General features: G+C 44.5%; 2 protein-coding genes and 1 pseudogene across 3 annotated transcripts in view; all 3 read right to left on the bottom strand.

Annotated features, from left to right (window-relative positions):
• Positions 1 to 5,841: 5,841 nt before the first annotated feature.
• On the bottom strand, positions 5,842 to 10,927 carry LOC106608561 (TAF6-like RNA polymerase II p300/CBP-associated factor-associated factor 65 kDa subunit 6L; annotated as a pseudogene).
• A 5,114-nt stretch (positions 10,928 to 16,041) lies between these two features.
• Positions 16,042 to 18,074, bottom strand: LOC106608603 (mRNA decay activator protein ZFP36L2-like). The gene is made up of 2 exons (XM_014206631.2): positions 17,776 to 18,074; positions 16,042 to 17,350 (listed from the first exon to the last, which is right to left on the bottom strand). Exons 1-2 carry the CDS (start codon positions 17,782 to 17,784, stop codon positions 16,397 to 16,399), a joined length of 963 nt encoding a protein of 320 aa, XP_014062106.1. The 5' UTR covers positions 17,785 to 18,074; the 3' UTR covers positions 16,042 to 16,396.
• A 928-nt stretch (positions 18,075 to 19,002) lies between these two features.
• LOC106608586 (metastasis-associated protein MTA2) overlaps positions 19,003 to 27,655 on the bottom strand; it is a 33,493-nt gene continuing 24,840 nt past the window's right edge. The window contains exons 9-18 of one of the 2 annotated variants that reach the window (XM_014206610.2): positions 26,860 to 27,048; positions 26,585 to 26,659; positions 26,369 to 26,427; positions 26,171 to 26,271; positions 25,881 to 26,038; positions 25,409 to 25,637; positions 25,129 to 25,218; positions 23,076 to 23,197; positions 22,608 to 22,750; positions 19,003 to 22,133 (exon numbers count right to left, since the gene is read on the bottom strand). In XM_014206610.2, coding sequence (XP_014062085.1) covers positions 21,980 to 22,133; positions 22,608 to 22,750; positions 23,076 to 23,197; positions 25,129 to 25,218; positions 25,409 to 25,637; positions 25,881 to 26,038; positions 26,171 to 26,271; positions 26,369 to 26,427; positions 26,585 to 26,659; positions 26,860 to 27,048 — 1,320 coding nt within the window. In that variant the 3' untranslated portion in view covers positions 19,003 to 21,979. The remainder of the gene's footprint in view (positions 22,134 to 22,607; positions 22,751 to 23,075; positions 23,198 to 25,128; positions 25,219 to 25,408; positions 25,638 to 25,880; positions 26,039 to 26,170; positions 26,272 to 26,368; positions 26,428 to 26,584; positions 26,660 to 26,859; positions 27,049 to 27,655) is intronic. The other variant, XM_014206611.2, reaches the window with a different exon arrangement.

Raw genomic sequence — 27,655 nt, forward strand, 5'->3', positions numbered from 1 at the left:
AATCTACCGATATCGACATCAAGGCAATACTGCTTGTTTATGTGCAATGTATATTTCAGGATGATGTGCATGAGGATATGTTATGTATGCTTCCCTGCCGACTAACACAACGGCCACAGAACTATTCAAGTCTTGGATGATTACATGTGAGGAAAATTGTATTGGTCATTCTGTGTTGGCGTATGCACGGATGGGGCTGCTGCCATGACTGGACGGCTGTCTGGTTTCACTACCCGGCTAGCCAGAGAAATACTGGCTAGACGAAAAATGTCACCTGAATTTAACGTCGTATTGAATGATGTTATTAAAGTTATGAATCACATCAAAGCACACGCCCTTAACTCACGTCTGTTTGGGCAGCTTTGTGAGGAAATGGATGCAGACCACAAACACCTTCTCTTATACACAGAAGTCAGATGGCTATCCAGGGGGAGATCGCTTGCCAGAGTGTTTGAGTTACGAGAGCCGCTGCAGAGGTTTCTTTCAGAAAAAAAGTCACCACTGCCAGCACATTTCAATGACAAGGAATGGGTCGCAAAACTCGCTTACCTGTGCGACATATTCGACCTGCTCAACGAACTCAATCTGTCACTTCAGGGGAGAATGACATCTGTCTTTAAATTGGCAGATAAAGTGGTTGCATTCAAAGCCAAACTGGAACTGTGGGGACGGTGAGTGGACAGGGACATATTTGACATGTTCCAAACATTAGCGGAGATTTTGGGAGAGACTGAGACTGAGACGTCTTTCTCCCAGCTGGTGCGCGATCACCTAGCTTCGCTGTCAACGGAGTTCGAGCATAACTTCCCAACCGCCAAAGACCGACGAAGTGCGAAGGAATGGATCTGTGACCCATTTGTGAATGTCCCAGGTGAACCGTCCATGTCCGTGCAGGAGGAAGATCAACTTCTTGAGGTTGCAAATGATGGTGGCCTTAAAAGTATGTTTGAGATAACGTCATCATCTCTGCCGACCTTCTGGATTAAAATCAAGGCTGAATATTCTGAGAGAGCCACAAAAGCACTGAAAACGTTGCTTCTATTTCCAACATCCTATTTCTGAGAAGCAGGGTTTTCCGCAATGACGGCAACAAAAACTAAATTACGGAGTAGACTAGACATAAGGAACACCCGTCGGGTGTCACTGTTTCCCATCACCCCTAGATGAGACCATCTTGTTGCCGGGAAACAAGCTCAGGGCTCCCACTGATTCAGCGACATGGTGAGTTGTAATGTTTTTATTATATGGTCATTAGAGAAAAATATGCACTTTATGTTTTTATAATATCATCACATTAGACCTACTTAAACTAAAATGTTATGAAAAAGCGGCTGTACTAAACTAAACTTATAGGCCTAATTGATATTCCGGTCGTGTCGTCATCTTAAAATCTGTATATCATTCATATAGACAGTACTGAAATGACCGAACACAATCTCATACCCATATTACAAATCTCACCAACAGTGAGATTACACCAAAAACATATTCCTATATCCAATGATAACTAGGAAGATACCACCTCAATGCATACCCACATCCAGTTAAACACCCTCACAATGACCTAATTCAAGAGAATGACCTAATAAGCACTGCTGTGGATGATGTGTTAACAGAGGCAATGTGGGTGCCTGGGAGGCTGGGCAGCTGGCTGGTGGGGTGCCAGGGCAGGGTTGCCAGTACTGGGCACAGGCTCTGAGTCATGGTCCATGGGCCCCCACTCTTTCACACAGAAACAGTGTCGAAGCAGGGCAGAACTACTACTAACTGGGCTGTTGTCAATGACAAAGCATCATCAGAGAGCTCCTCTCACAAGATAGGCTACATTTCCTATTTGATTTGGTAAAAGAAAGGTACATTATGAAACTGCAAGAAAAACATGTACAGAGCATGTCCAGTACAAAAATAGGGTTCAATTGTGGATAAGGAAAAATTATACCACAACTGTTTAGTGCATTCGTGATCATGACAGTCCTAAGCCATTGCATTCATTAGGGACTGACTGTATTGTAAGTCATTTAGATGACTACCACTTGTAATAGCAAAGTGTAGGACTTTGATTCTAACCACAATAGTTTTTGGAGTACCTATAGTCATGCAATTCTTGTTAGTTTTGAGTCATAGTATGGAGTGGGAGAAATGAAAATGCTTTGTTTCTCAAGACACACCTTATGACAAAGATAGCACAGCTGACCCTGCAAATGCCAACTGTGTCTGTTATTAGTTATTGTTAAGACTGTCTGTTATTAGTTATTGTTAAGACTGTCTGTTATTAGTTATTGTTAAGACTGTCTGTTATTAGTTATTGTTAAGGCTGTCTGTTATTAGTTATTGTTAATACTGTCTGTTATTAGTTATTGTTAAGACGGTCTGTTATTAGTTATTGTTAAGACTGTCTGTTATTAGTTATTGTTAAGACTGTCTGTTATTAGTTATTGTTAAGGCTGTCTGTTATTAGTTATTGTTAAGACGGTCTGTTATTAGTTATTGTTAAGACTGTCTGTTATTAGTTATTGTTAAGACTGTCTGTTATTAGTTATTGTTGACTGTCTGTTATTAGTTATTGTTAATACTGTCTGTTATTAGTTATTGTCTGGCTTCTCTTATCTCTTATCTTTTTAAAACACACAGAGGATGTAGAAAAACATTGTCACTAAACTGTATTGTACATTCAAACACAAGCAGAATACACAAACACAAGCAGAATACACAAACAAGCAGAATACACAAACACAAGCAGAATACACAAACAAGCAGAATACAAACACAAGCAGAATACACAAACAGAAGAAGAATACACAAACACAAGCAGAATACACAAACACAAGCAGAATACACAAACACAAGCAGAATACACAAACACAACCCTTCTATGGGTTTTACATTCATAAAAGAAACTCATCGCATCACATGATTTACATCATTCTACATAGTCGAAATAAATAGTATCTGTTGAGTATGAATATATAATCTGTTAAACATATTTACAATCAAGATGACTTTAATGACCGTTAGCAGCCTACGTGTAGACTAGATTACCATCTGGTGGTCATACTCACATATCTGTTACAGTTGATATAAACAAATAAATATATCTATCCATCCCCAAGATGAAGACTATTAGCGAGGACCAAATCACCATATACTGTATATTTCGATGTCTTCGAATGACTGAAATGTAATGCTAATAGGGAGAGTTGGGAACCGTGTTCTGGTGACCTCAGAATAGAGTAGATATGTAGGCTTGCTTGCCCCATCTATAGTTCTGACGATGAGGTAGGTTGAAAGTCAGGCTCTTTCTTGTTGTACTGTAGTTTGTTATTGAGGATAGTTTAGAGTAGTATCTGCTATTCAAAGACGTCTTTAGGGCCTATGTACACTCAACGCAACATTGAACAATTTCAAAGATTTTCAAAGAGTTACAGTTGATATAAAGAAATCAGTCAATTGAAATGAATTCATTAGGCCCTAATAGATGGATGTCACATGATTGGGAATACAGATATGCATCTATTGGTCGCAGATACCTTTTGAAAAAAAAGGTAGGGGCGTGGATCAGAAAACCAGTCAGTATCTGGCATGACCACCAGTTGCCTCATGCAGCACGAAATCTCCTTCGCATAGAGTTGCTCAGGTTGTTGATTGTCGCCTGTGGAATGTTGACCCAATCCTCTGTGCAAAGTTGCTGGATATTGGCGGGAACTGGAAAACGCTGTCATACACCTTGATCCAGAGCATCCCAAACATGCTCAATGGGTGACATGTCTGGTGAGTATGCAGGCCAGGGACATTTTCAGCTTCCAGGAGTTGTGTACAGATCTTTGCGACACGGTGCTGTGCATTATCATGCGGAAACATGAGGTGATGGCGGCGGATGAATGGCACGACAATGGGCCTCAGGATCTCGTTACGGTATCTCTGTGCATTAAAATTGCCATCTATAAAATGCAATTGTGTTCACTGTCTGTAGTTTATGCCTGCCCATACCATAACCCCACCACCACCATTGGGGCACTTTTCACAACGTTGACATCAGCAAACCACTCGCTCACACAACGCCATCTGCCCGGTACAGTTGAAACCGGGATTCATCCGTGAAGAGCACACTTCACCAGCGTGCCAGTGGCCATCGAAGGTGAGCATTTGCCCACGGAAGTCGATTACGACGCCGAACTGCAGTCAGGTCAAGACCCTGGTGAGGACAACGATCACGCGGAGGAGCTTCCTTGAGATGTTTTCTGACAGTTTTTACAGAAATTCTTTGGTTGTGCAAACCCAGTTTCATCAGCTGTCCGGGTAGCTGGTCTCAGACGATCCCGCAGGTGAAGAAGCCAGATGTGGAGGTCCACGGCTTGCGTGGTTACACGTGGTCTGCGGTTGTGAGGCCGGTTGGAGGTACTGCCAAATTCTCTAAAATGACGTTGGAGGTTATGGTACAGAAATTAACATCCAATTATCTGGCAACAGCTCTGGTGGACATTCCCACAGTCAGCATGCCAGTTGCACGCTCCCTCAAAACTCTGTGGTATTGTGTTGTGTGACAAAACTGCACATTTTAGAGTGGCCTTTTATTGTCCCCAGCACAAGGTGTACCTGTGTAATGATCAAGGTGCATAATTAGCTTTTTGATATGCTTGGCAAAGGAGAAAAAGTCACTAACAGGGATGTAAACACATTTTCTTTTGTTTCAGCTCATGAAACATGGGACCAACACTTTACATGTTGCTGTTATAGATCACGTTATATATAATCGGATCCGTTTTATTTTCTTCAAAATCTTAAGCTAACAAGAGGTTGGCCTGTGCTTTTTGCCATTTTCTTTAATAAAAAGTAGGCATATGGCATACCCTCTCCTACTCCCTGAATTCAAGTCGTGGTTTTAACTTAACAGCCCTTCACTGCCATAGTGATCGGTCGATCGCGAAGGAACGGCTCTTTTTGGTGAACGCATCGAAAAAAAGAGCTGTTCACTTGGCTCCCTGATTTACATACAGATGCTACTGCTTGTTGAGCACAAAAAAGTGTTTTTCCACAGATACAAAATAATTATGAATCTTCACTGAAGAAACAAAAAAATAGTGGGGAGACCGGTCAATCTGGTCTATACAAATTTTTTCAGTGTTAAAAAAAAGTTGTATTTTTTAAAAATTATTAAGACATGTCAAAATGTATTTGAACACGCATTTCACGATCTGACATAACGGTAGCCTACATTTTGGGCTTTACATTTGCTATATCTAGGCTTCTAGGTAGACTTTTTTTCTTCACGTTTTAAGGTATGACCCATGTGCAGACAGTGTTGAAGAAACAAAAAGTTTATCCCTAAACAGGGGCAGGCAAACGACAAGACGAGGCAGGCAGGGGTCAATAAACCAGAGAGGGTGTAAGGTACAGGACAGCAGGTGGGCTCAGTGTCGGGTGAGGTCAGGCAGAACGGTCAGAACCGGGAAACTAGAAAACAGGCGCAAGGAACAGGGAAACAATACGCTGCTCGGTTCTACGAACAAAACGAACTGGCAACAGACAAACAGAGAACACAGGTATAAATACACAGGGGATAATGGGGAAGATGGGTGACACCTGGAGGGGGGTGGAGACAAGCACAAAGACAGGTGAAACAGACCAGGGCGTGTCACTTTTAAGCATTTTGAACGAAGAGCGGTTTGGAGCCAAATGAGCAGGCTCACCGAAAAGACTCGGAAAGCCTGTCACTTCACTGACACGGAGATAGGCTATTTAAAGAGTGTATTGTGGGTGGAGGAATTGACCGACAAATCTATGGATATAGCAGCCTACAGCCTACCTGTTATTTCTTAAATAGGAAGAAATAAACTCCAACTCAATCAAATGTATTTATAAAGCCTTTTTTACATCAGCAGATGTCACAAAGTGCTGTACAGAAACCCAGACCAAAACCCCAAACAGCAAGCAATGCAGATGTAGAAACACAAAACCTTCTTCTTAGTAAAGTCTGATTAAAATGAAGACGGTTGAAATGAATTATGCCTAATTTGAGGTCGATAACCCTGATAAATAGGCCTACATCCTGGATAAGAAACATATTGTTTTTAATCAAATCAATTACAGTAGTAGCAAGCTAGCAAAGTTATTATCAGGTCCTCCTCATCTTTGTGCTCTCTTTCTCAAACTGAACAGAACATAGGCTATAGGCTAGTCCAAGCAACAACAAAAATGTTACTCTTCTCCTGAACTGCCACTGTAAGCCTACACAGCACAGCCATTGTTAGGCAGCACACAAAAAACGTTTTTCATCAGCAAGAGCAGAGCAGGCCGGGGCTCAGGGTTGGAACATCCATCACAGTGTGTAATACAGCCTAGTTTTATTTACACCATCCCAGCAATTATAACTTTGCTCTGTGCATGCACTTCGTAGCCTATAGGCTATGGATAATGTGATTGAGACCGCTCACCTGATATTGCGCAGCCAGCAGAGAATCAGAGATGTGGGGCGGCATCGGGCATATCTATATATATAGCCTAATAAGCAACTGAGAAATATTGACATTTCATAAATTACATGACCCTCCCTTGGACTAGATTTTTTTTAAATGAAACCCCTTGACTGAAATGTTAAAAGCATGACCCTCCAACATTTTCCTTCAGGTACCCATTATGTAAATGTCGATCCATCCCTAAGCAATAGAAGTTGCTTCTTTTCAGTTTGATTGTCCACCAATCCCAAGGACAATGTGTAAGATGATAGAAAGTAATGACATGTTTGCACAGAGAAGTGCATTGTAAATTGTACAGTTATTGTATGCAACTTAATAAAATATCCAACTAAATCAAATATTTAGTTGCATAAAATAGAGACAGCTGTGCCTTACAGGTGCAATTAGACTTAAGTGTCTTGCTCAAAGGCACAGACAGAAAATTTCACCTCGTCGGCTCGGTGATTGGAACCAACAACCTTTTGGTTACTAGCCCAACCCTCTTAACCACTAGGCCACCTGCCACCCCACCCGCCCTGCCCCGCCCCGCCCTGCCCTGCATTATGTTCCCGGAGCAGTGGCAGCAAAGATGGGTGGAGAGGGCTTGGTGCAAGGGCTCCCGTCCTGCCGGGAGTTGATTTTGAGGTTAGCGGTGAGCTGGGGCATCTTGTACGTGGTGTCTGGATTGGCGTATTAGCGGGCTGGGAAGGGGCTGAGGGGAAGGCAACCTCCCAAGTCGGGGTCCGTGCTGAAACACACTGCCAAGTTGTTTTCCAGAGGAGAAGAGCTCACAGTACATGGCGGGCAGGGGGATGGGGTCCAGTCATTCCAGGGGGTGCCAGCTCCCCCAGGTCCCTGCAGGTGACTGGCGATGCCCAGGGTGGCCTTGGAGAGAGGCTGAGCCCGGCAGAAATCACACTCCCGAAGTGTGGCTGGGTGCTGCCGCCCCCCTCTGCTGGCAGGGACAGAGACAAGGCTCTAATCTTTAGCAGGTGCTCCACTGCCCCCTGCAGGACAGAGAGGTACTTGGTGGTTGACGGAGTTTTACCAACATAAAATGCAAAGTGCTTTGACATCGGGTGAAAGGTAATACATAAATGCAATTTGTAACAATTCATTATTGGCATTCTCTTGTATTACTTTGGACAGCTCTGTTTGCATCACAGAAAACGTTTCAGACTCAGTGACTGGTCTGCTGTACTCACCAGGATTGCTCCATAGACCTTGTGTCCATCTGCTTTCACCTGGGCATTGGAGACAGAGTAGTCATCCAGGACAGCTTGCAGGTAAGGATATATGGCTCGCTCAACAGCCTACAAAGACAGACAACACACACAGTGATTAGCAAAGCCAAGGATCTCTAAATGAAAGAAATTCAAATTTCATACATAGATAATCAAGACGGATGGAAGATGGATACATTTCCTCTAAGTGCATGTAGTCCCCTACAGCTCCATAGTGAGAACACAGCGGGCGGACCGGGTCTGATAGAACCTTCTGCAGAACCAGCAGAATCTGGTGGTACAGACCACTGACCAGGTTTCCATGGGTCCTGGCAAAGACACGGGTTTAGGAGGGAATTAGATCAATGGTGGAAGCATGGCCATGTTTCTATTAGGAGGGAATTAGATCGATGGTGGAAGCATGGCCATGTTTCTATTAGGAGGGAATTAGATCAATGTGGAAGCATGGCCATGTTTCTATTAGGAGGGAATTAGATCAATGTGGAAGCATGGCCATGTTTCTATTAGGAGGGAATTAGATCAATGGTGGAAGCATGGCCATGTTTCTATTAGGAGGAATTAGATCAATGTGGAAGCATGGCCATGTTTCTATTAGGAGGGAATTAGATCAATGGTGGAAGCATGGCCATGTTTCTATTAGGAGGGGATTAGATCAATGTGGAAGCATGGCCATGTTTCTATTAGGAGGGAATTAGATCAATGTGGAAGCATGGCCATGTTTCTATTAGGAGGGAATTAGATCAATGTGGAAGCATGGCCATGTTTCTATTAGGAGGGAATTAGATCAATGTGGAAGCATGGCCATGTTTCTATTAGGAGGGAATTAGATCAATGTGGAAGCATGGCCATGTTTCTATTAGGAGGGGATTAGATCAATGTGGAAGCATGGCCATGTTTCTATTAGGAGGGAATTAGATCAATGTGGAAGCATGGCCATGTTTCTATTAGGAGGGAATTAGATCAATGTGGAAGCATGGCCATGTTTCTATTAGGAGGGAATTAGATCAATGTGGAAGCATGGCCATGTTTCTATTAGGAGGGAATTAGATCAATGTGGAAGCATGGCCATGTTTCTATTAGGAGGGAATTAGATCAATGGTGGAAGCATGGCCATGTTTCTATTAGGAGGGAATTAGATCAATGTGGAAGCATGGCCATGTTTCTATTAGGAGGGAATTAGATCAATGTGGAAGCATGGCCATGTTTCTATTAGGAGGGGATTAGATCAATGTGGAAGCATGGCCATGTTTCTATTAGGAGGGAATTAGATCAATGGTGGAAGCATGGCCATGTTTCTATTAGGAGGGAATTAGATCAATGTGGAAGCATGGCCATGTTTCTATTAGGAGGGGATTAGATCAATGTGGAAGCATGGCCATGTTTCTATTAGGAGGGAATTAGATCAATGTGGAAGCATGGCCATGTTTCTATTAGGAGGGAATTAGATCAATGGTGGAAGCATGGCCATGTTTCTATTAGGAGGGGATTAGATCAATGTGGAAGCATGGCCATGTTTCTATTAGGAGGGAATTAGATCAATGTGGAAGCATGGCCATGTTTCTATTAGGAGGGGATTAGATCAATGTGGAAGCATGGCCATGTTTCTATTAGGAGGGAATTAGATCAATGTGGAAGCATGGCCATGTTTCTATTAGGAGGGAATTAGATCAATGGTGGAAGCATGGCCATGTTTCTATTAGGAGGGGATTAGATCAATGTGGAAGCATGGCCATGTTTCTATTAGGAGGGAATTAGATCGATGGTGGAAGCATGGCCATGTTTCTATTAGGAGGGAATTAGATCAATGTGGAAGCATGGCCATGTTTCTATTAGGAGGGGATTAGATCAATGTGGAAGCATGGCCATGTTTCTATTAGGAGGGGATTAGATCAATGTGGAAGCATGGCCATGTTTCTATTAGGAGGGGATTAGATCAATGTGGAAGCATGGCCATGTTTCTATTAGGAGGGGATTAGATCAATGTGGAAGCATGGCCATGTTTCTATTAGGAGGGAATTAGATCAATGTGGAAGCATGGCCATGTTTCTATTAGGAGGGAATTAGATCAATGGTGGAAGCATGGCCATGTTTCTATTAGGAGGGAATTAGATCAATGGTGGAAGCATGGCCATGTTTCTATTAGGAGGGAATTAGATCAATGTGGAAGCATGGCCATGTTTCTATTAGGAGGGGATTAGATCAATGTGGAAGCATGGCCATGTTTCTATTAGGAGGGAATTAGATCAATGTGGAAGCATGGCCATGTTTCTATTAGGAGGGAATTAGATCAATGGTGGAAGCATGGCCATGTTTCTATTAGGAGGGAATTAGATCAATGGTGGAAGCATGGCCATGTTTCTATTAGGAGGGGATTAGATCAATGTGGAAGCATGGCCATGTTTCTATTAGGAGGGAATTAGATCAATGTGGAAGCATGGCCATGTTTCTATTAGGAGGGAATTAGATCAATGTGGAAGCATGGCCATGTTTCTATTAGGAGGGAATTAGATCAATGTGGAAGCATGGCCATGTTTCTATTAGGAGGGGATTAGATCAATGTGGAAGCATGGCCATGTTTCTATTAGGAGGGAATTAGATCAATGTGGAAGCATGGCCATGTTTCTATTAGGAGGGAATTAGATCAATGGTGGAAGCATGGCCATGTTTCTATTAGGAGGGAATTAGATCAATGGTGGAAGCATGGCCATGTTTCTATTCCACCATCTTGTGTAGAGGAAATGACAAGACATTAGCAGGAGGATCAGTTCAGGGAAGAGAATGGCAAGACATTAACAGGATGGATCGGTGTGGTGTCTGACTTCCGTTTGGCGTCTAATGTCATGGTCACACAATAATATATGTTATTTAGCAGACGCTTTTATCCAAAGTGACTTAAGTCATGCGCGAACACATTGTTATGTATGGGTGGACCCAGTGGGAATTGAACCCTATCCCTTGCGTTGCAAGCGCCATGCTCTACCGACAAAGCCACACAACACATGAAGATCAGATTGGTATAAAGGGAGAGGACAACGACACTGGGTACGTAACTTTCAGGGCCCCGTGTATTGAGAGCTGGACAACATTCCAGAACATGTGGCTGACCCGCAGAGCTGCGTACTCCCTAAGGGTCCAGTGGTCGTTGAGGGAGTTGGAGGCGGCCAGCGGCTCCAGGATGTGTACGTACGAGCCGAGGTACAGGTAAAGGTTCTGAACCAGGTTCTTCACCATGTGGAGGAGACAGTTAAGCTGCTCTAGTTCATGGCTCATAGACTTCACCTGGGGGGGGGGGGGGGGCAGAGTGGAGAGAGGAGTGGATGAGAGGAGAACAGACTTCACCTGGGAGGAAGAGTGGAGAGAGGGGTGGATGAGAGGAGAACAGACTTCACCTGGGGGGGAAGAGTGTAGAGAGGAGTGGATGAGAGGAGAACAGACTTCACCTGGGGGGCAGAGTGGAGAGAGGAGTGGATGAGAGGAGAACAGACTTCACCTGGGGGCAGAGTGGAGAGAGGAGTGGATGAGAGGAGAACAGACTTCACCTGGGGGGCAGAGTGGAGAGAGGAGTGGATGAGAGGAGAACAGACTTCACCTGGGGGGGTGAGTGGAGAGAGGAGTGGATGAGAGGAGAACAGACTTCACCTGGGGGGGAAGAGTGGAGAGAGGAGTGGATGAGAGGAGAACAGACTTCACCTGGGGGGGTGAGTGGAGAGAGGAGTGGATGAGAGGAGAACAGACTTCACCTGGGGGGGCAGAGTGGAGAGAGGAGAACAGACTTCACCTGGGGGGCAGAGTGGAGAGAGGAGTGGATGAGAGGAGAACAGACTTCACCTGGTGGGCAGAGTGGAGAGAGGAGTGGATGAGAGGAGAACATACTTCACCTGGTGGGCAGAGTGGAGAGGAGTGGATGAGAGGAGAACAGACTTCACCTGGGGGGAAGAGTGGAGAGAGGAGTGGATGAGAGGAGAACAGACTTCACCTGGGGGGCAGAGTGGAGAGAGGAGTGGATGAGAGGAGAACAGACTTCACCTGGGGGGAAGAGTGGAGAGAGGGGTGGATGAGAGGAGAACAGACTTCACCTGGGGGGCAGAGTGGAGAGAGGAGTGGATGAGAGGAGAACAGACTTCACCTGGGGGGGGAAGAGTGGAGAGAGGAGTGGATGAGAGGGGATATATGAAATACAGTACTAGCTACATTTAGTATAGAAAGGAAGTATAGATTTACTACAGAAAGGGGGAAAAGATGCTACTCAATCAGTTATTATGGTGACTGCGGTCATTTGGCTGGCCAATTACTGTCATCCAAAATGATCAGCCCTGGTCAGGTCATGTGGTCAAGAGAAACTCTGTGCCCTATAGGCACTAAATGACTGGACAATTGAATGTATGAAGTGACATTAATGAAGTTAGATTTTTTTTATGTTTCAAATGACTATAACATACCCCACTGATGACATGTACAAAATATTGCAGGAGGGCAGCAATCTTACAGTTGGACTGGAGACCCAGCAAAGCCACCTGTAGAATAAATAGTTAATCCTCCATGGATTACATGTTAGAGCGATTTCAACCGTTTCTCCATTCAATTGAGTTGTATTACATGGAGATCTCAGGGAAAAACTGTAGTGTACCTTCATAAGGGGTGGGTCCTCTCCTAGTATGACCCAGGTGATCTGCTGATTGTACTTAAGTAGAGAGAGTTTGTACAGCACCTGATAATGTGAAGGAGGGCCAAGAGAGGGCTCAACAACTCTGCAAAAGCTATGGGAGTAAATCTCACTCAACGTTCACATTTACTCAGAGCCCTTACCTGTACCTTAAACTTCCAGGTTCCCTTTCCTATCCAGATAAGACATGTTCACGAGTAGGAGAACAAATCATAGTCACTATAAATGTTACTACATCTCATAAACACAGAATGCACATTGATTTGACTTGAATATGGTGGCTTTGGAAGTATGCTTGTGGTCATTGTCCATTCGGAAGACCCATTTGCGACCAAGCTTGAGCTTCCTGACGGATGTTTTGAGATCTTGCTTCAATATATCCACATAATTTTCCTCCCTCATGATGCCATCTATTTTGTGAAGTGCACCAGTCCCTCCTGCAGCAAAGCACCCCCCACAACATGATGCTGCCACTCCTGTGCTTTACGGTTGCGATGATGTTCTTCAGCTTGCAAGCCTCCCCCTTTTTCCTCCAAACATAACGATGGTCATTATGGCCAAACAGTTCTATTTTTGTTTCATCGGACCAGAGGACATTTCTCTAAAAAGTACTATATTTGTCTCCATGTGCAGTTGCAGACCGTAGTCTGGCTTTTTTATGGCGGATTTGGAGCAGTGGCTTCTTCCTTGCTGAGCGGCCTTTCAGGTTATGTCGATATAGGACTCGTTTTACTGTGGATATAGATACTTTTGTACCTGTTTCCTCCAGCATCTTCACAAGGTCCTTTGATGTTGTTCTGGGATTGATTTGCACTTTTCGCACCAAAGTATGTTCATCTCTAGGAGACAGAACGCGTCTCCTTCCTGACTGGTATGATGGCTGTGTGGTCCCATGGTGTTTATACTTGCGTACTATTGTTTGTACAGATGAATGTGGTACCTTCAGGCGTTTGGAAATTGCTCCCAAGGATGAACCAGACTTGTGGAGGTCTACAATTTATTTTCTGAGGTCTTGGCTGATTTCTTTTGATTTTCCCATGATGTCTTGCTTGAAGGTAGGCCTTGAAATACATCCACAAGTACACCTCCAATTGACTCAAATGATATCAATTAGCCTATCAGAAGCTTCTAAAGCCATGACATCATTTTCTGGAATTTTCCAAGCTGTTTAAAGGCACAGTCAATTTAGTGTATGTAAACTTCTGACCCACTGGAATTGTGATACAGTGAATTATAAGTGAAAAAATCTGTCTGTAAACAATTGTTGTAAAAATTACTTGTGTCATGCATAAAGTAGATGTCCTAACCGACTTGCCAAAACTATAGTTTGTTAACAAGAAATTTGTGGAGTGATTGAAAAACGAGTTTTAATGACTCCAACCTAAGTGTATGTAAACTTCTGACTTCATATGTATTTAAGGAGTGCATGAGAGAGTATTGAAGGATTTGGCTATACCGACATCTATGGATAGCATAATAGTGTTTGTCAAACAGGTAGGCCTACCACGTTTTTGAATAGGACGAAATAGGCTACAATTCTACATGTAATTATATGATTTGGCCCATAAAAATAGTTGGTGCGCGCGTGCACATATAGGAGGTCCCTTACCGGGCAAAAATGAATTTTACTTTAACCCCTGCATCAGAGTTACAATGTTGCAATCACTATTCAGCCAGCTGCCTATAGTAGGAAACATACTTTCTTACTAATAATATGACATCTGTTATCACACAGTAAAAATTACACTTTTATTTAACATATCTAACATGTAATTTAATATTCCTTTAGAACTGTAAAAAGAGTGAGATCATTAGAGCTTTGGAAACAAGTGCTTTCATAAATGCATGGCGGGCCTCGTTTGCTGGAGCAGTGTAAAATACGCTTTCTGTCAGTGACCCAGCCGTACCAAATGTGGTTTATTTACATACCGAATTTGATTGTCCAACATACATTTCAGCATTTCTTCAATTCGTGGCCCGCCGGGAGTGGTCTCTTCCCTCTGCTGTGACGCTGCATTGCAGTCAGCGATGTTTTCTCTCGGTAGCTGTCCATGGTCCTGAAATCAAATCAAAGAAATCCAGCATTTCCACAAACTTCAGAAAGTTCACATTATTTGGCTCGTTCAGCCTGGTCCCACGTAGCGCAATGTTTTGGGTGGCCATCACACGTATCAGGGCTATGAGCCTCTGCAGCACATACTGCCAATGAAGAGTCTCTCCGTCAATAGCCCGTTGGGCTTGGGCATCGATAGTTTGCTTGGACACCAGCCTGATCTCCAGCTCCTTCCACCTCTGGAAACTATCCAGGCCGTCATGCGACATCTCATGCGAGCTGAGGATGTGGCACATTTTCTTCCAGTCCCTGGTTCCATCCATGACCAGCGCAGATTTGCCCTCATGTGAAAAACAGCAGAAACAGAAGGCCTCATCGTTTTGCTTGGAATAAACGAGGCATGGTATCTCCACTCTCTCCCCGTTCGCCATCCTCATGTTGTAGTGGGCCACCGAACATTTTCGTTGCCCCTCAACTCTTGGGAAATTCCCCACCTTATCCTGATATGGCCCAGCCTGCACTAACATATCCAGTAAAGATCCATTCATATCGCGACGAATCTGAGTCCGGGTCTCAGATAGTAGGGTCTTTGGAGGTGTGGCTAGGCGACCACCTGTTCTTGTCCACCCAGAGAGCTGTCATCGGTGGAAGTGGATGGCTCGGACTCATCCGGTTCGCCCTCTTCGCTGCTAGAACCAGCGAACGGCGGCTCGTCCGTCTCTACGAATGAACGTCCTTGGAGGCTTGTTCGCCACATCGGTTGGACATTTCCATTCTCGTTAGTTTAAAAATATATTCGCTTCTGGCCCCACTAACAATCTCAATTGATTTTGTAACTGCTTCATTGTGTACCTTTGTGGCTTCCCTAAGCCGGTAGCAGACATCTTCAGCCAGCAAAGCAGCCACATGGTCTAAACTCAACTCCCGGACTTTCGGCCATGACTCAGGAGTTTGAGACTCGCTGTGCGCTGTAGTGAAGCGCCTCTGTCCATGCTTACAGCGCCGCATCGTGGACATCCGCAAAATAAACCGGTGTAACTCGTGTAAGCTAATTCGTAAACTAGCCACTAGACGTGCACCAATGCCAACTGATTCGTGCAAAGCGACACAACACAAATTCCAGACTTGCTCACCAGATCAGAGATTGTCCATCACGCCGACAACCAAGCCCCCGCCCATTAACTGAAAAAGACCTAACGGTGGAGGAAACGCGTAGAGCAGCAATGTTGCCACAGCTGTCATAAAGTTGATGACCAAGCTCAGCTAAACGCGTCCGTTTGAATTGATTCAGATTTGAGTTTAAGATTCAATGGGACTTTCTAAATTAGTCAGTGCAATCACGCTCAAAGAATAACGTGATTGCAACTAGTCCGTTTAAAAATAGAGGCCAGCAGCAGTCAGGAAGTGACAAACATCATGCCCTTTAAGGGCAGTCTAAATCAGATTTTGGGATTGCGTCCCAAACGTCAAGTACACAGTTAAGTCTGCATTAAGAGCATAATTTAGGCAATTAAAACCTACCCAGACAAGTTAAAAGTAATTACATATTACCCAAAAACAGAATACTAAAATGGAATGCATGATAGCAGTGAGAAGTTCTGGCTAGTTCAGTGAATGAAGGACAAATCATAAAAAATTGTGGTTTATTCAAGGCAGAAGTATCACAATAAATAAAAACTTAATTAAAACTCATAAATAATAAACACGTATAACCTCATTCAAATGTACAGTTACAAGGCCTAATCTACATATAAACAAGATGAGTGGATCAGTCACAACACCAATGACGCCATGCAAGTTGTAATGCAGGACGGTCTAATCAGTCTCTCCAAACTACCACTGAAGACTGGGGTGTTTCATGTGGCAAAAACATTTCCACCACCCCCTTATTAAAATACATATGGCTTCCAAGATCATAGCAAACCATAACAATATACAGTAGGCTATACATCACATTAGTTACAATAGCATTCTTGCCTAGTGACTAAAGCTTGTCCCCCCAGACACCCTGCATGTTGCAGGCAGCCTCCAAGGCCTGGCTGTTCTCCAGCTGCTGGAGCCTGAGGGCCAGAGGCAGCAGCACATCATTTAGCTGACTGGAGAAGGTGAAGGCATTGTGGGCCACGGGGTTGTTCAGCGGGGTGGATGAGTCATCGGGCCAGACCGGGGAGGGCAGTCCAGATGGGGGAGAGGAGGAGGATGAGGAGGAGCAGGGAGAGGAGAACCTGTCTGAAGCTAGGGACAGCAGATGGGTGCGGGCAACCCCCTGGATGCTGCTCGGCAGGCCATGTTGGAAGCAGCAGCGGGTGCCGTAGAGGCAGAAGCCAAAGGAGCTAAAGGTGCGGCACAGGGCCCCGCGGGGCTTCCAGTCCTGGGATTGTGGCTGGGGCCTGGCAATGGGGGCCTTCTCAGGAGCACTGTCTGGGGACTCCAGGCCACCATCACTGAGGCCACCACTACCTCCACCCTCGATGTGCAGGAAGTTGCAGCGTGTGCCAAAGGGGCACACACCAAACGAGCGGTAGGTGCGGCAGGGGATGTCGCGGCGCCGGCGGTGGGGGGGGCGCTGCTCCTTGGCAGTGTGGGCGAACAGGCAGCGGGTGCCATAGACGCAGTAGCCTGCTGTGTGGAAGGTGCGGCACAGTTCCGTCTTGTACTTGGGGTGGCGGGACTGCACGTGGAGGTCGTGGAGGCCATGGGCAAACTGGCAGCGCTCAGCATACTTGCAGAAGCCCGAGTCGGCATAGCGGCTGCACAGCTCTGTCTTATAGCGGGTGGAGGACAACCAGGGGATATGGGAGGGTGACTCCACTAGGGGCAGGAGGGCCTCAGCCAGGGACATGCCTCCCCCACCTCCAGCGGAGCAGTGCTCCCTAGGGGACAACAGGTCATCTAGTCCCTCATGGTAGGGGAACATGGGCAGGTCATCACTGCTTCTCTGAGGAGTAGAGAACCATATTAAAATGTCAGGTTTGAAAGGATTTATTTGGATGGCAAACCACTGAAAAACTAGGACAGTCAAAATGCAACAGTACACTAGCAAGTAGCTCTATGTACACAACACTGACTGCAATCATGCAGTAAAAATAAAAAAAATAAAGGCTGACTTGACACTAATCTCATCACATGACAGAATACTGTCTCAAACATAGTTCCCCCATGTTCCTTTGAAGTAGAGAACGTCTTAAATGAGACTAACCTGGATACAGAGGTTGAATGAAAACAATCAACTGCCACAGCCATGTCTAATTTAGAAAGCGATCTTAATTCAGAAAATCCAATAAAAAGCAGGGTAGGCTACTGAAAAAGCATCACATTGAAAAAGTATTTCTGAAACAAAGTATAAAACAAGCATTACTATACCTCAAACATTGTTGCGAATTGAAGATATTTCCCAACGACTGTGGCCCCGGCGCTCTCCACCTGTTGTTAGACTGTAACCTCAATGTCCAAGCCAAATTCTAAAGAACTGAGTTATCAGTATGAAACTCGTAGAAATAAAAGAAACGTTAAAACCTATTCTAGCCTACAGCCCGTTAACGAAGTGAACTACCGACCACCCTACTTGCTTTGTTATGAAGTCGCACGTATCTTGCGCCTGTGTCCTCTGTATTTTAACTTGACCCAGTTCCTACTCCCGCCTTCCCTTTAAAACGACGATCAGCTGTGCAACATTAAACGCCAGTAGGGCGTTCGAATCCACCAATCAGATGCAATGTAGCTGGTATTCGATTAGCAACGGCCAATGGCGTTGAGTCTCTGCGACAACGTTGCAGTTTTAGCGCCGGATGAAATGGTCCTTAGCAGGGGCGCAATAAACATATGCCAATTAATGCCCTGATTACTAACGTCAAGCCCATTGGGTACATAAACAGTTATTTTGTTCTGCGTCAATTCACACCACAGTTGGAGGTCAACCTCACACCTGAGTAATTTGTTAATTAAATGCTGTCTGTTAGGGGGGAATATAAACCTTTGTGTGGCATATAGGCTGCTTACACAGGCAGCCTAATTCTGATATTTTTGGTCTTTTGACCAATCAGATAAGATCTTTCGCCTATAATTATAGGGGAGAAAAAAATCAGAATTGGTCTGCCTGTGTGAATGCAGCCAATGTGTATTTATGATTGATCAAAGTATTATTCAGTTTAAAAGTAATACAATAAATTGTTCTTGTTTGGCGGAACTAGTCTAAGGTTACAATATTTATTTTCTACAGAATCCAACACCATCGTGTGGCTCATATGTATTCCTCAAAATGTTCAATTGATAAAGGATATCATTAAATTATTTAACTAGGCAAGTCAGTAATGAACAAATTCTTATTTACAATGACGGACTACACCGACCAAACCCGGACGACGCTGGGCCAATTGCGCGCCGCCCTATGGGTCTCCCAACCACGGCCGGTTGCGATACAGCCTGAAATCGAACCAGGGTGTCTGTAGTGACGCCTCAAGCACTGAGATGCAGTGCCTTAGACCACTGCGCCACTCGGGAGCCCGTTAATCATGCGTGTTTACATTTGACACTGACATCTAAGCAACATTGCATCATACACATCCAGAAAAAGCACACACCAGATAAATGTATAGGACCACAAAGAAAAAAAAAAATCTTTATTTATTTTCTTATCAAGATACATTAAAAGGATACAGAGACATTGGAATAAAAAACACTTGAGAAAAACCATTAATTGTAGCATAATTCTCTCTCCAACATACAAAATTCTAACCCCCTCTACATCCCTCCCACCTGCTCTGATTTGTCCCCCTCCTCCAAACTCACCCAATGGAGAGCAATGTTCACATGTACAGTATTTTAACCCTCTCCACAATATGGAGTAATTACAAGCCTTCTTCCCCAAAGATTTAATATAAAAAAAAACTACTTTTCAATAGGCCAAGTTTTTCTTTTTCAGATTGTTATTTTTTCACTAAGCATTTTAACACTTCAAATTGTTTTAGAAACATTACAAAAGCCCACATTGGGACCAAACTTGCTTATAAATCAGTCATTTCTACCCCCATACTGGCTGCCATTGTACACAGGGCCCGAGGGAGAAAGAGGAATTATAATATCCAATTAAGAATTAATTTAATCTAAACTCACCCTTTCTTCATAATAAACACAAAAAGGGAAAATAAAGATTCAAACCAAATCAAGCCACAAGTAGAGACATCACTGGAGATTCCTCTCCCATCAAAGACATGACTCCAGCACCCAAGCCAATACATATTGCTGCTTTAGTAACAACATTATCTGACAACAACCAGCTTGTAACATAATTTGCCAGTTTCATTCAAACCCAAGAGCCAAACAGTCCATTGTCATAATTGCTGTGGCCTATGATTTATTGGTACAGGTGACAAAATGAACAGGGCCTGTCTAAGAATGGAGTTTCACACCTAGAATGTTTTCTTTTTTTATGGCTCAATTCTGACTCCACTAAAACAAACCCATATTTCTCACAATAAGGACCTCAAAGACAACAGTATCTATTTTGCATGTCCCAAACAACTTTAAACCATCAGATCCACATCCAGAACCACCTTTGTTTGAATATCTTCCAAACCTACACAATATGAATCTCATCTACATCACCCTTTCCTAAACCCTTACTTTTCCCTCTCTCCTACCATAGTGTTGAAGACACAAGACCGCTGAACTCAAGCGGTTGCCTGACGACTCATCCTGAATTGAATTCCTCTGCTCTATCGATCGCTACATTCATTCAGTCTAAAACTGCCATCCTAGACGTTGCTTGTTTGACTTCAAAATGAGGGGTGTTGAACAAAACAAATCCATCAGTGATTGGATAGTCTAACCAATCAGTGTATCAGAGTTGATAACGTCAGCATGTAGGCAGGCTCTGGCCCAACCCATAGGTTTCTGGGACCAATCAGAACGGTCAGTATGTGTTTGCGTTCTAGAAATCGTTGGGGGAGGCAGGCAAATCCAGAATCATCGTGGAGAAGGAACGTCAGTTAGTGGGAACGATGTGGCTGGGTAGCCAGGAAACTCAAGCGGTCTTTCTCAGTCAAAACCAAAACGCACCCAAATGCATTACAGAGAAGGATCCCGACGGTCTCTCTCCAGATGGGTAAATAAATGGCTGTAAAAAGTGTGACAATCAAGTGATGGTAAACAAGACAGGACTCAAATTGATTGTGACGACAATCAACTAGAAAAACAGAGCTCAACACCTAGAGGTTATGGGAGGGATTTGGGTGGAAAGCTGCTGATGTTAAAAAGACCCGGGGGTGTGGGGGTTCAACAGAATTCATTTCCTCACTATCAAACCCTCAAACGTAACTTCTGATAGGATTGTGGAGAGATAGGGGGGCAGGATCAGGTCTAATTTAGGTGTGGAGAGGGGGTGGGGCCTGATGTGATGGTGTAAGAGAAGACGGGTGTCTACAGTAGAATCTGACAAGTATCCTTGAAGGATGGGTCACACAAAGCACTTTACTGCAACCTCCCAGACCTGTGATGGAACAAGTGGGTGAAACTTTGATCAAAATAGACTTTCCCATAAACATGCTAAAAAAGTGCCCTCCCTATAGAATATGAATAACTAGAACTGACATTTAGTCAAATTGCTGTGGTTCTAGTATTTCTATATTTCCACGGCCCTCCCACAACCACACCCCTACCAGTCCCCAAACAATTAGGTGTCAACCCCTCTAAATGCTGCTAATATTTACACAGATAAGAAAGGACCTGGAGGGAAAAAAAATATTTAAGTGTGCTTAAATCACCATTATTTCAGGATGAGAAATATTTCTGATTTTAAATTACACAGTTAAAATTATTTGCCATTAAAAAAAGGGGAGAAAAAATAATGAAGCAAAAAGAACCGGAATAAAATAGTAAAGCCCAAAGCCTAGTGCGTGTATGTGGGGGGGTGTTGTGTCTGTGTATACACTCAGTGTACAAAACATTAAAAACACCTGCACTTTCCATGACCAGGGGAGGCAATCAGGCCCCGAGGACTGGAGTTGCCCACCACTGACATAGACGGACCAGGTGAAAGCTATGATCCCTTATTGTTGTCACTTGTTAAATCCACTTTAAATCACTGTAGATGAAGGGGAGGAGACAGGTTAAAGAAGGATTTAAGCCTTGAGACATGGATTGTGTACGTGTGCCATTCAGAAGAGGAATGGGCAAGACAAAGTATTTAAGTGCCTTTGAACAGGGTATGGTAGTAGGTGCCAGGTGCACTGGTTTGAGTGTGTCAAGAACTGCAACGCTGCTGGGTTTGAGGCGTTCTTGAGGGCAAAACGGGGTGTTCCTAATGTTTGGTACACTCAGTGTATGCGTAGTGTGTGTAAAGACTTGATGCCATGTACTAGATGTAATGCATACATGTGGGTGTCACTCGCGTGCGCGTGTGTGTGTGTGTGTGTGTGTGCAGCACCACGTCAGCTTTTGGGAGGTAACAGAACAGAAGACGAGATTTAAAAAATACGACGAGAGAAAACAACTACTGGTATGGGGTTGTGCTGCTACACTAGCAGGTTGGTGCACGGTGGTGCGCCCTCCCTGTTTCGCAGTGGGGGGGTTAGTCCTCCAGGACGATGGGTTCGCTGGTGCTGGAAGGCAGGATGGCTAGAGCCAGGGGCCGGGGAGGCAGGGGCAGCTTGACCCTGACGGGGAGGTGTGGTTTCCTGGCTGCCCGCCGCATCTCAGACTGGGTCAGGTGTTTCCTCAGAGCCCTGGAGGGAACAGAAATACACACAGTGAATTATCTGTAAAACTCAGATCAACATTGGCACACCTAGAAGTCCAAGGCTTTGTTGACACAGGTAGCACCTTCTCATTTTTTGCCCAATTATTGGCAAAAGATCTGATCAGAATTGGGCTGCCTGTATAAAACACAGGTGCAAAGAAGAAAAACCTTCATCTTAAAACTAGTTAAATGCAATATTAAACATTCATCATTTTCATTCTGTGCTTTTTGGTTGAGAAATCTACATAGTACTATATTGAACACCTGACAAAGGGATCAATCAGGTCTATGGCAAAAAATTCAGTGGGAGAATTTCTTTTGACTAAGATTGATCCCTTTGTCAGGTGTTCAATATAGAACTATGTAGATTTCTCAACCAAAAAGCACAGAAGGTGATTTGTATCTTCCGGAGCTGACTGCTACTAAAGAGAAGAACAGACGCTCAGAGACCAGGACCTACCTGGTGTATTTAGTAGCAACAAAAACCACGGGGTTTGGCGCGTCTCCTTGGTTCACTTTCTGACGCTTGATCACTGACTGAGAGGTGGTCCTCATGCCTGATGTGAACGGCCTCCCATTGGTGGGGAACGGCAGTGCCAACGCCTGTGACCAATAAGAGAAGAACGGTGAGAGGTGTGTGTGTGTGTGTAGCCACTTGGCCCAAGCTGTGGTCATGCTGCTATGCTCAGCGGTGATGGAGAGAGACAGATGGTCAGTAGATCTCCCACTGTTACAGAGGAACCAGAACCAGCGCCAGTCTGTCCCTCTCTGCAGTCTGAGTAGACAGGGACATGAGTCACTACCCAAGGTTACAGTAAATGAGGCCGTCTATACCAAACAAGAACTTGTCAGTGTCACATGTATGGACAGACAGACAGAGGAAGTAAAAATGGCGGTTGTGGTTTGTGTGTGTGCGAGGAGTACTCACGCTGCTGTCAAAGGGCCTCTTCCCGAGCAGGGCCGATCCCCCGCGGGGCTGGTTGGCCTGGTTGCGGTTAATGGGGGTGGGGGTGCCTCTGGGGGCCTTCAGCTTCAGTGGAGCCTGGATGGCTGGAGAGAGGAAAGGAGAACCCCAATCAAAAACGAAGCCACTTAAAATAAAAGCGCATAACACTTCATTATACAGTACCAATCAAAAGTTTGGACACACCTACTCATTCCAGGGTTTTTCTTTATTTGTACTATTTTCTACATTTTAGAATAATAGTGAAGACATCAAAACTATGACATAACACATATGGAACCATGTAGTAACCAAAAAAGGTGTTAAATCAAAATATATTTTAGATTCTTCAACGTAGCCCTGACTAGGTAGTCAGTCACCTGGAATACATTTCACTTAACAGGTGTGCCTTGTTATAAGTACATTTGTGGAATTTCTTTCCTTCTAATGCGTTTGAGCCAATCAGGTGTGTTGTGACACGGTATCGGTGGTATACAGAATATAGCCCTATTTGGTAAAAGACCAAGTCCAAATTATGTCAAGAACAGCTCAAATAAGCAAAGAGAAACGACAGTCCATCATTACTTTAAGACATGAAGGTCAGTCAAAGTGGGAAATTTCAAGAACTTTCAAAGTTTCTTCAAGTGCGGTTGCAAAAACCATCAAGCGCTATGATGAAACTGTCTCTAATGAGGACCGCCACAGGAAAGAAAGACCCAGAGTTACCTCTGCTGTAAAGGATAAGTTCATTAGAGTTAACTGCACCTCTGATTGCAGCTCAAATAAATGCTTTGCAGAGTTCAAGTAACAGACACATCTTAACATCAACTGTTCAGAGGAGACTGTGAATCAGGCCTTCATGGTCGAATTCCTGCAAAGAAACCACTACTAAAGGACACCAATAATAATAAGAGACTTGCTTGGGCCAAGAAACATGAGTAATGGACATTAGACCGGTGGAAATCTGTCCGTTGGTCTGATGAGTCCAAATTTGCAATTTTTGGTTCCAACTGCCGTGTCTTTGTGAGACGCAGAGTAGGTGAACGGATGATCTCCGCATGTATATTTCCCATCGTAAAGCATGGAGGAGGTGGTGTGATGGTGCTTTGCTGATGACACTGTCAGTGATTTACTTAGAATTTAAGGCACACTTAACCAGCATGACACCCACAGAATTTTGCAGCGATACACCATCCCATCTGGTTTGCGCTTAGTGGGACAATGATCCAAAACACACCTCCAGGCTGTATAAGGGCTATTTGACTAAGAAGGAGAGTGATGGAGTGCTGCATCAGATGACCTGGCCTCCACAATCACCCGACCTCAACCCAATTGAGATGGTTTGGGATAAGTTGGACCGCAGAGTGAAGGAAAAGCTGCCAACAAGTCCTCAGCATATGTGGGAACTCCTTCAAGACGGTTGGAAAAGCATCCCAGGTGAAGCTGGTTGAGAGATTGCCAAGAGTGTGCAAAGCTGTCATCAAGGCAAAGGGTGGCTACTTTGAAGAATTTAAAATCTAAAACATATTTTGATTTGTGTAACATTTTTTGGTTACTACATTTACATTTACATTTACATTTTAGTCATTTAGCAGACGCCCTTATCCAGAGCGACTTACAGTAGTGAATGCATACATTTCATTTCATACATTATTTTTCTGTGCTGGCCCCCCCGTGGGAATCGAACCCACAACCCTGGTGTTGCAAACACCATGCTCTACCAACTGAGCTACAGGGAAGGCTTACTACATGATTCCATATGTGTTATTTCCTAGTTTTGATGTCTTCACTATTATTCTACAACATAGAAAATAGTAAAAACAAAGAAAAACCCTTGAATGAGTAGGTGACCAAACTTTTAACTGGTACTGTAATTTCGACAGCTGGAGCATGGAAACGTAAACGCAATTAGGGAGAAAAACTACACAAGTTATTTTAGTGTCCGTGCCAACCGTGGGTAAATACACACAGTGTCAGCAGCGTAAGACCTCTCAGGATTTCAATGATCATTTCTTCTGTGACTGGACTATTTTCTTACCCAGTTCCTTTACTATGGTGGCCAGCGGTGGTCGAGGGATCGAGCAGTTCTTTATAGGGGCCTTGGTCGCTTTAGGCAGCCTTATCATACCTGAGAAAATAACACCATAAGCATTACAGAAAGTGTGTGTGTGTGTGTATATATATATATATATATATATATATATATATATATATATATATATATATATATATATATATTGGTGTGTGTGTGTGTGTGTGTGTGTGTGTGTGTGTGTGTGTGTGTGTGTGTGTGTGTTCATGCGTGTCCATATACTCACACTCGGCCTTGACGGCATTGGCGTTGATGGAGGCGTAGGGGCGGCGTGCGGCGCTGCGGGGCTGCAGGATGTCGGTGCAGACGCGGCGGGCGATGCGCGTCAGCTTGGTGGTCTGCAGGATGAACGTCTGCCGGTTTTTGGCCAGCAGCTTGGCCCGCCCCCCACTAGTCGTGAACGGTGACAGGCCCTGCACTTCCTGGCGGGTCATGTGACCTCGGGGGGTTGACTCCTGAGGGGCCAAGAGTTAACATATCGTAATATCATGATTGAATATCTCAGTCTACATTGGCTTCCTCTCCTCTGCTGCCGCTGTAATGATCTGATAACACCGGCTAGGCAGCCAAGAATTCGGAAATTAAAATGATATTAACTCGCTCTTCTCTGTCCTATGCAGATAAAGGAAAGCTAGGCTATTAAGGTGCACCCAGTATTTCAGTGGTTTAGGGTAGCAGGTTAATGAAAGCAGACGTACTGAGCCAGATCTTGCGGCCCCCTCTAGCTGTGTGGGGGTCTTCAGGCCTCCGTACTTCTTCCAGTAGATCCAGCAGGATGCACACAGTCTGCACTGCATGTTGGGAGGACCCCACGCGTACCACTGGGCTGACTGGGCGGCTGCAACAGAGGGGAGATCTGTTAGATGTCCAGAAAAAGAAATATGTCAAAATCACTTACACTACACACATGGGATTGTTCACTACAGTTAGTCAGACAGACAATAGACCAGACACAAAACACAAACTAAAGTCGTGGCAGAATACTCACTACGGCAGCTCTCACAGCTCAGTCCTTTCTGGAAGCCAGCGGCCCCGTTCATGCCAGGCTTGTTACCAGGAGCCATGATCTGGTTGGGGTTGGGCTTGGTGCTGGAGGTAGAGAGAGAGAGAGAGTTGATGTGTTTAGTTACCGTGGTAATGATGGAGATTGTGCATTGGCTCTGCTGCAATTCAGACTGTTACTCACTAGGTGGGGATGTAAACCTGCTTCAGCTTGCTGTCTGCTTCCGCTGCCTTGAGTCGTTTCTGAAACAAACATACAATTCAATTTGCAAAGTAACAACAAGTAGCTCTGCTTGTGAAGACAATTCTGCATTATATATATATATCACTTAAGCCAATGCATAGTATTATCTCATTGTTTCGTAAGAGTGTGGCTCAATGGCAGAGTGGTGTATTTTACCTGTTGAATGTAGCGGTCGGTGGTTTTCCACATGTAGTAGAACTGAACCACGCTGGCTAGTGACTTCCACGGTAACTGGGGACAACAGAGTCAGAACATCCTTCAACACCGACCAGATTAAAGCACATAGGATACAGTTAATATAGAGTGGTGTTCCGGAGGGGCGTTTTGAAACGGAGGAGGTACTTCTCTTTCTAGATTCAAAATATTTGACCTTACTGTTCCTTCTGAACACAAGCCAGATATCTATTAGTGGAATACGGGAGGACACTTACAAAGTCCTGGCGGATGTCGTTGAAGTCCTTGCCATACTTCTCCAGGGCCTCCTCGAACAGCATGGCCTCCGAGGCGCTCCACTCCTCCATCTCGTCACGGCAGAGCACGGGCCCGCCCTGCGGCACCAGCGTGGACATGGCCTTGGCCAGGTCGTAGCCGTTCTTCTGCAGGGTATCCATCGCATGGAACTAGAGGGGGAGAGCGGGGACCATTAGATATATTGGTCAGTTTAGACACAGGTTACCGTATTGAAATGTTTTAGAAATGTGAAATGACATTACATGGTAATAGAGTGGTAAACTAGGTTTATTAGGTACACCCATCAAGTACTGGGTCGGACCCCCCTTTGCCTCCAGAACAGCCCGAAATATTGTTTTATTTAACTAGGCAAGTTAGTTAATAACAAATTCATATTTACAATGACGGCCTACCCCGGCTAAACCCGGACGAAGCTGGACCAATTGTGCGCCGCCCTATAAGACACCCAATCACAGCCGGTTGTGATACAGCCTGGATTCGAACCAAGGTGTCTGTAGTGACGCCTCTAGCACTGAGATGCAGTGCCTTAGGTCCTGAGTGGCGCAGCGGTCTAATGTGTACCAGGAGAACATTCCCCAGCAGTCTGTACCGTTGACACCGGGCAGGATGGGTCCATGGACTCATGCTGCTTGCGCCAAATCCTGACTCTGACATCAGCATGACGTAACAGGAACAGGGATTCTTCGGACCAGGCAATGTTTTTCCACTCTTCAAATTATCCAGTGTTGGTGATCGCGTGGCCAATGGAGACGCTTC

This window comes from Salmo salar, chromosome ssa07 (genome assembly GCF_905237065.1).
Source record: "Salmo salar chromosome ssa07, Ssal_v3.1, whole genome shotgun sequence".
Classification (NCBI taxonomy): domain Eukaryota; kingdom Metazoa; phylum Chordata; class Actinopteri; order Salmoniformes; family Salmonidae; genus Salmo; species Salmo salar.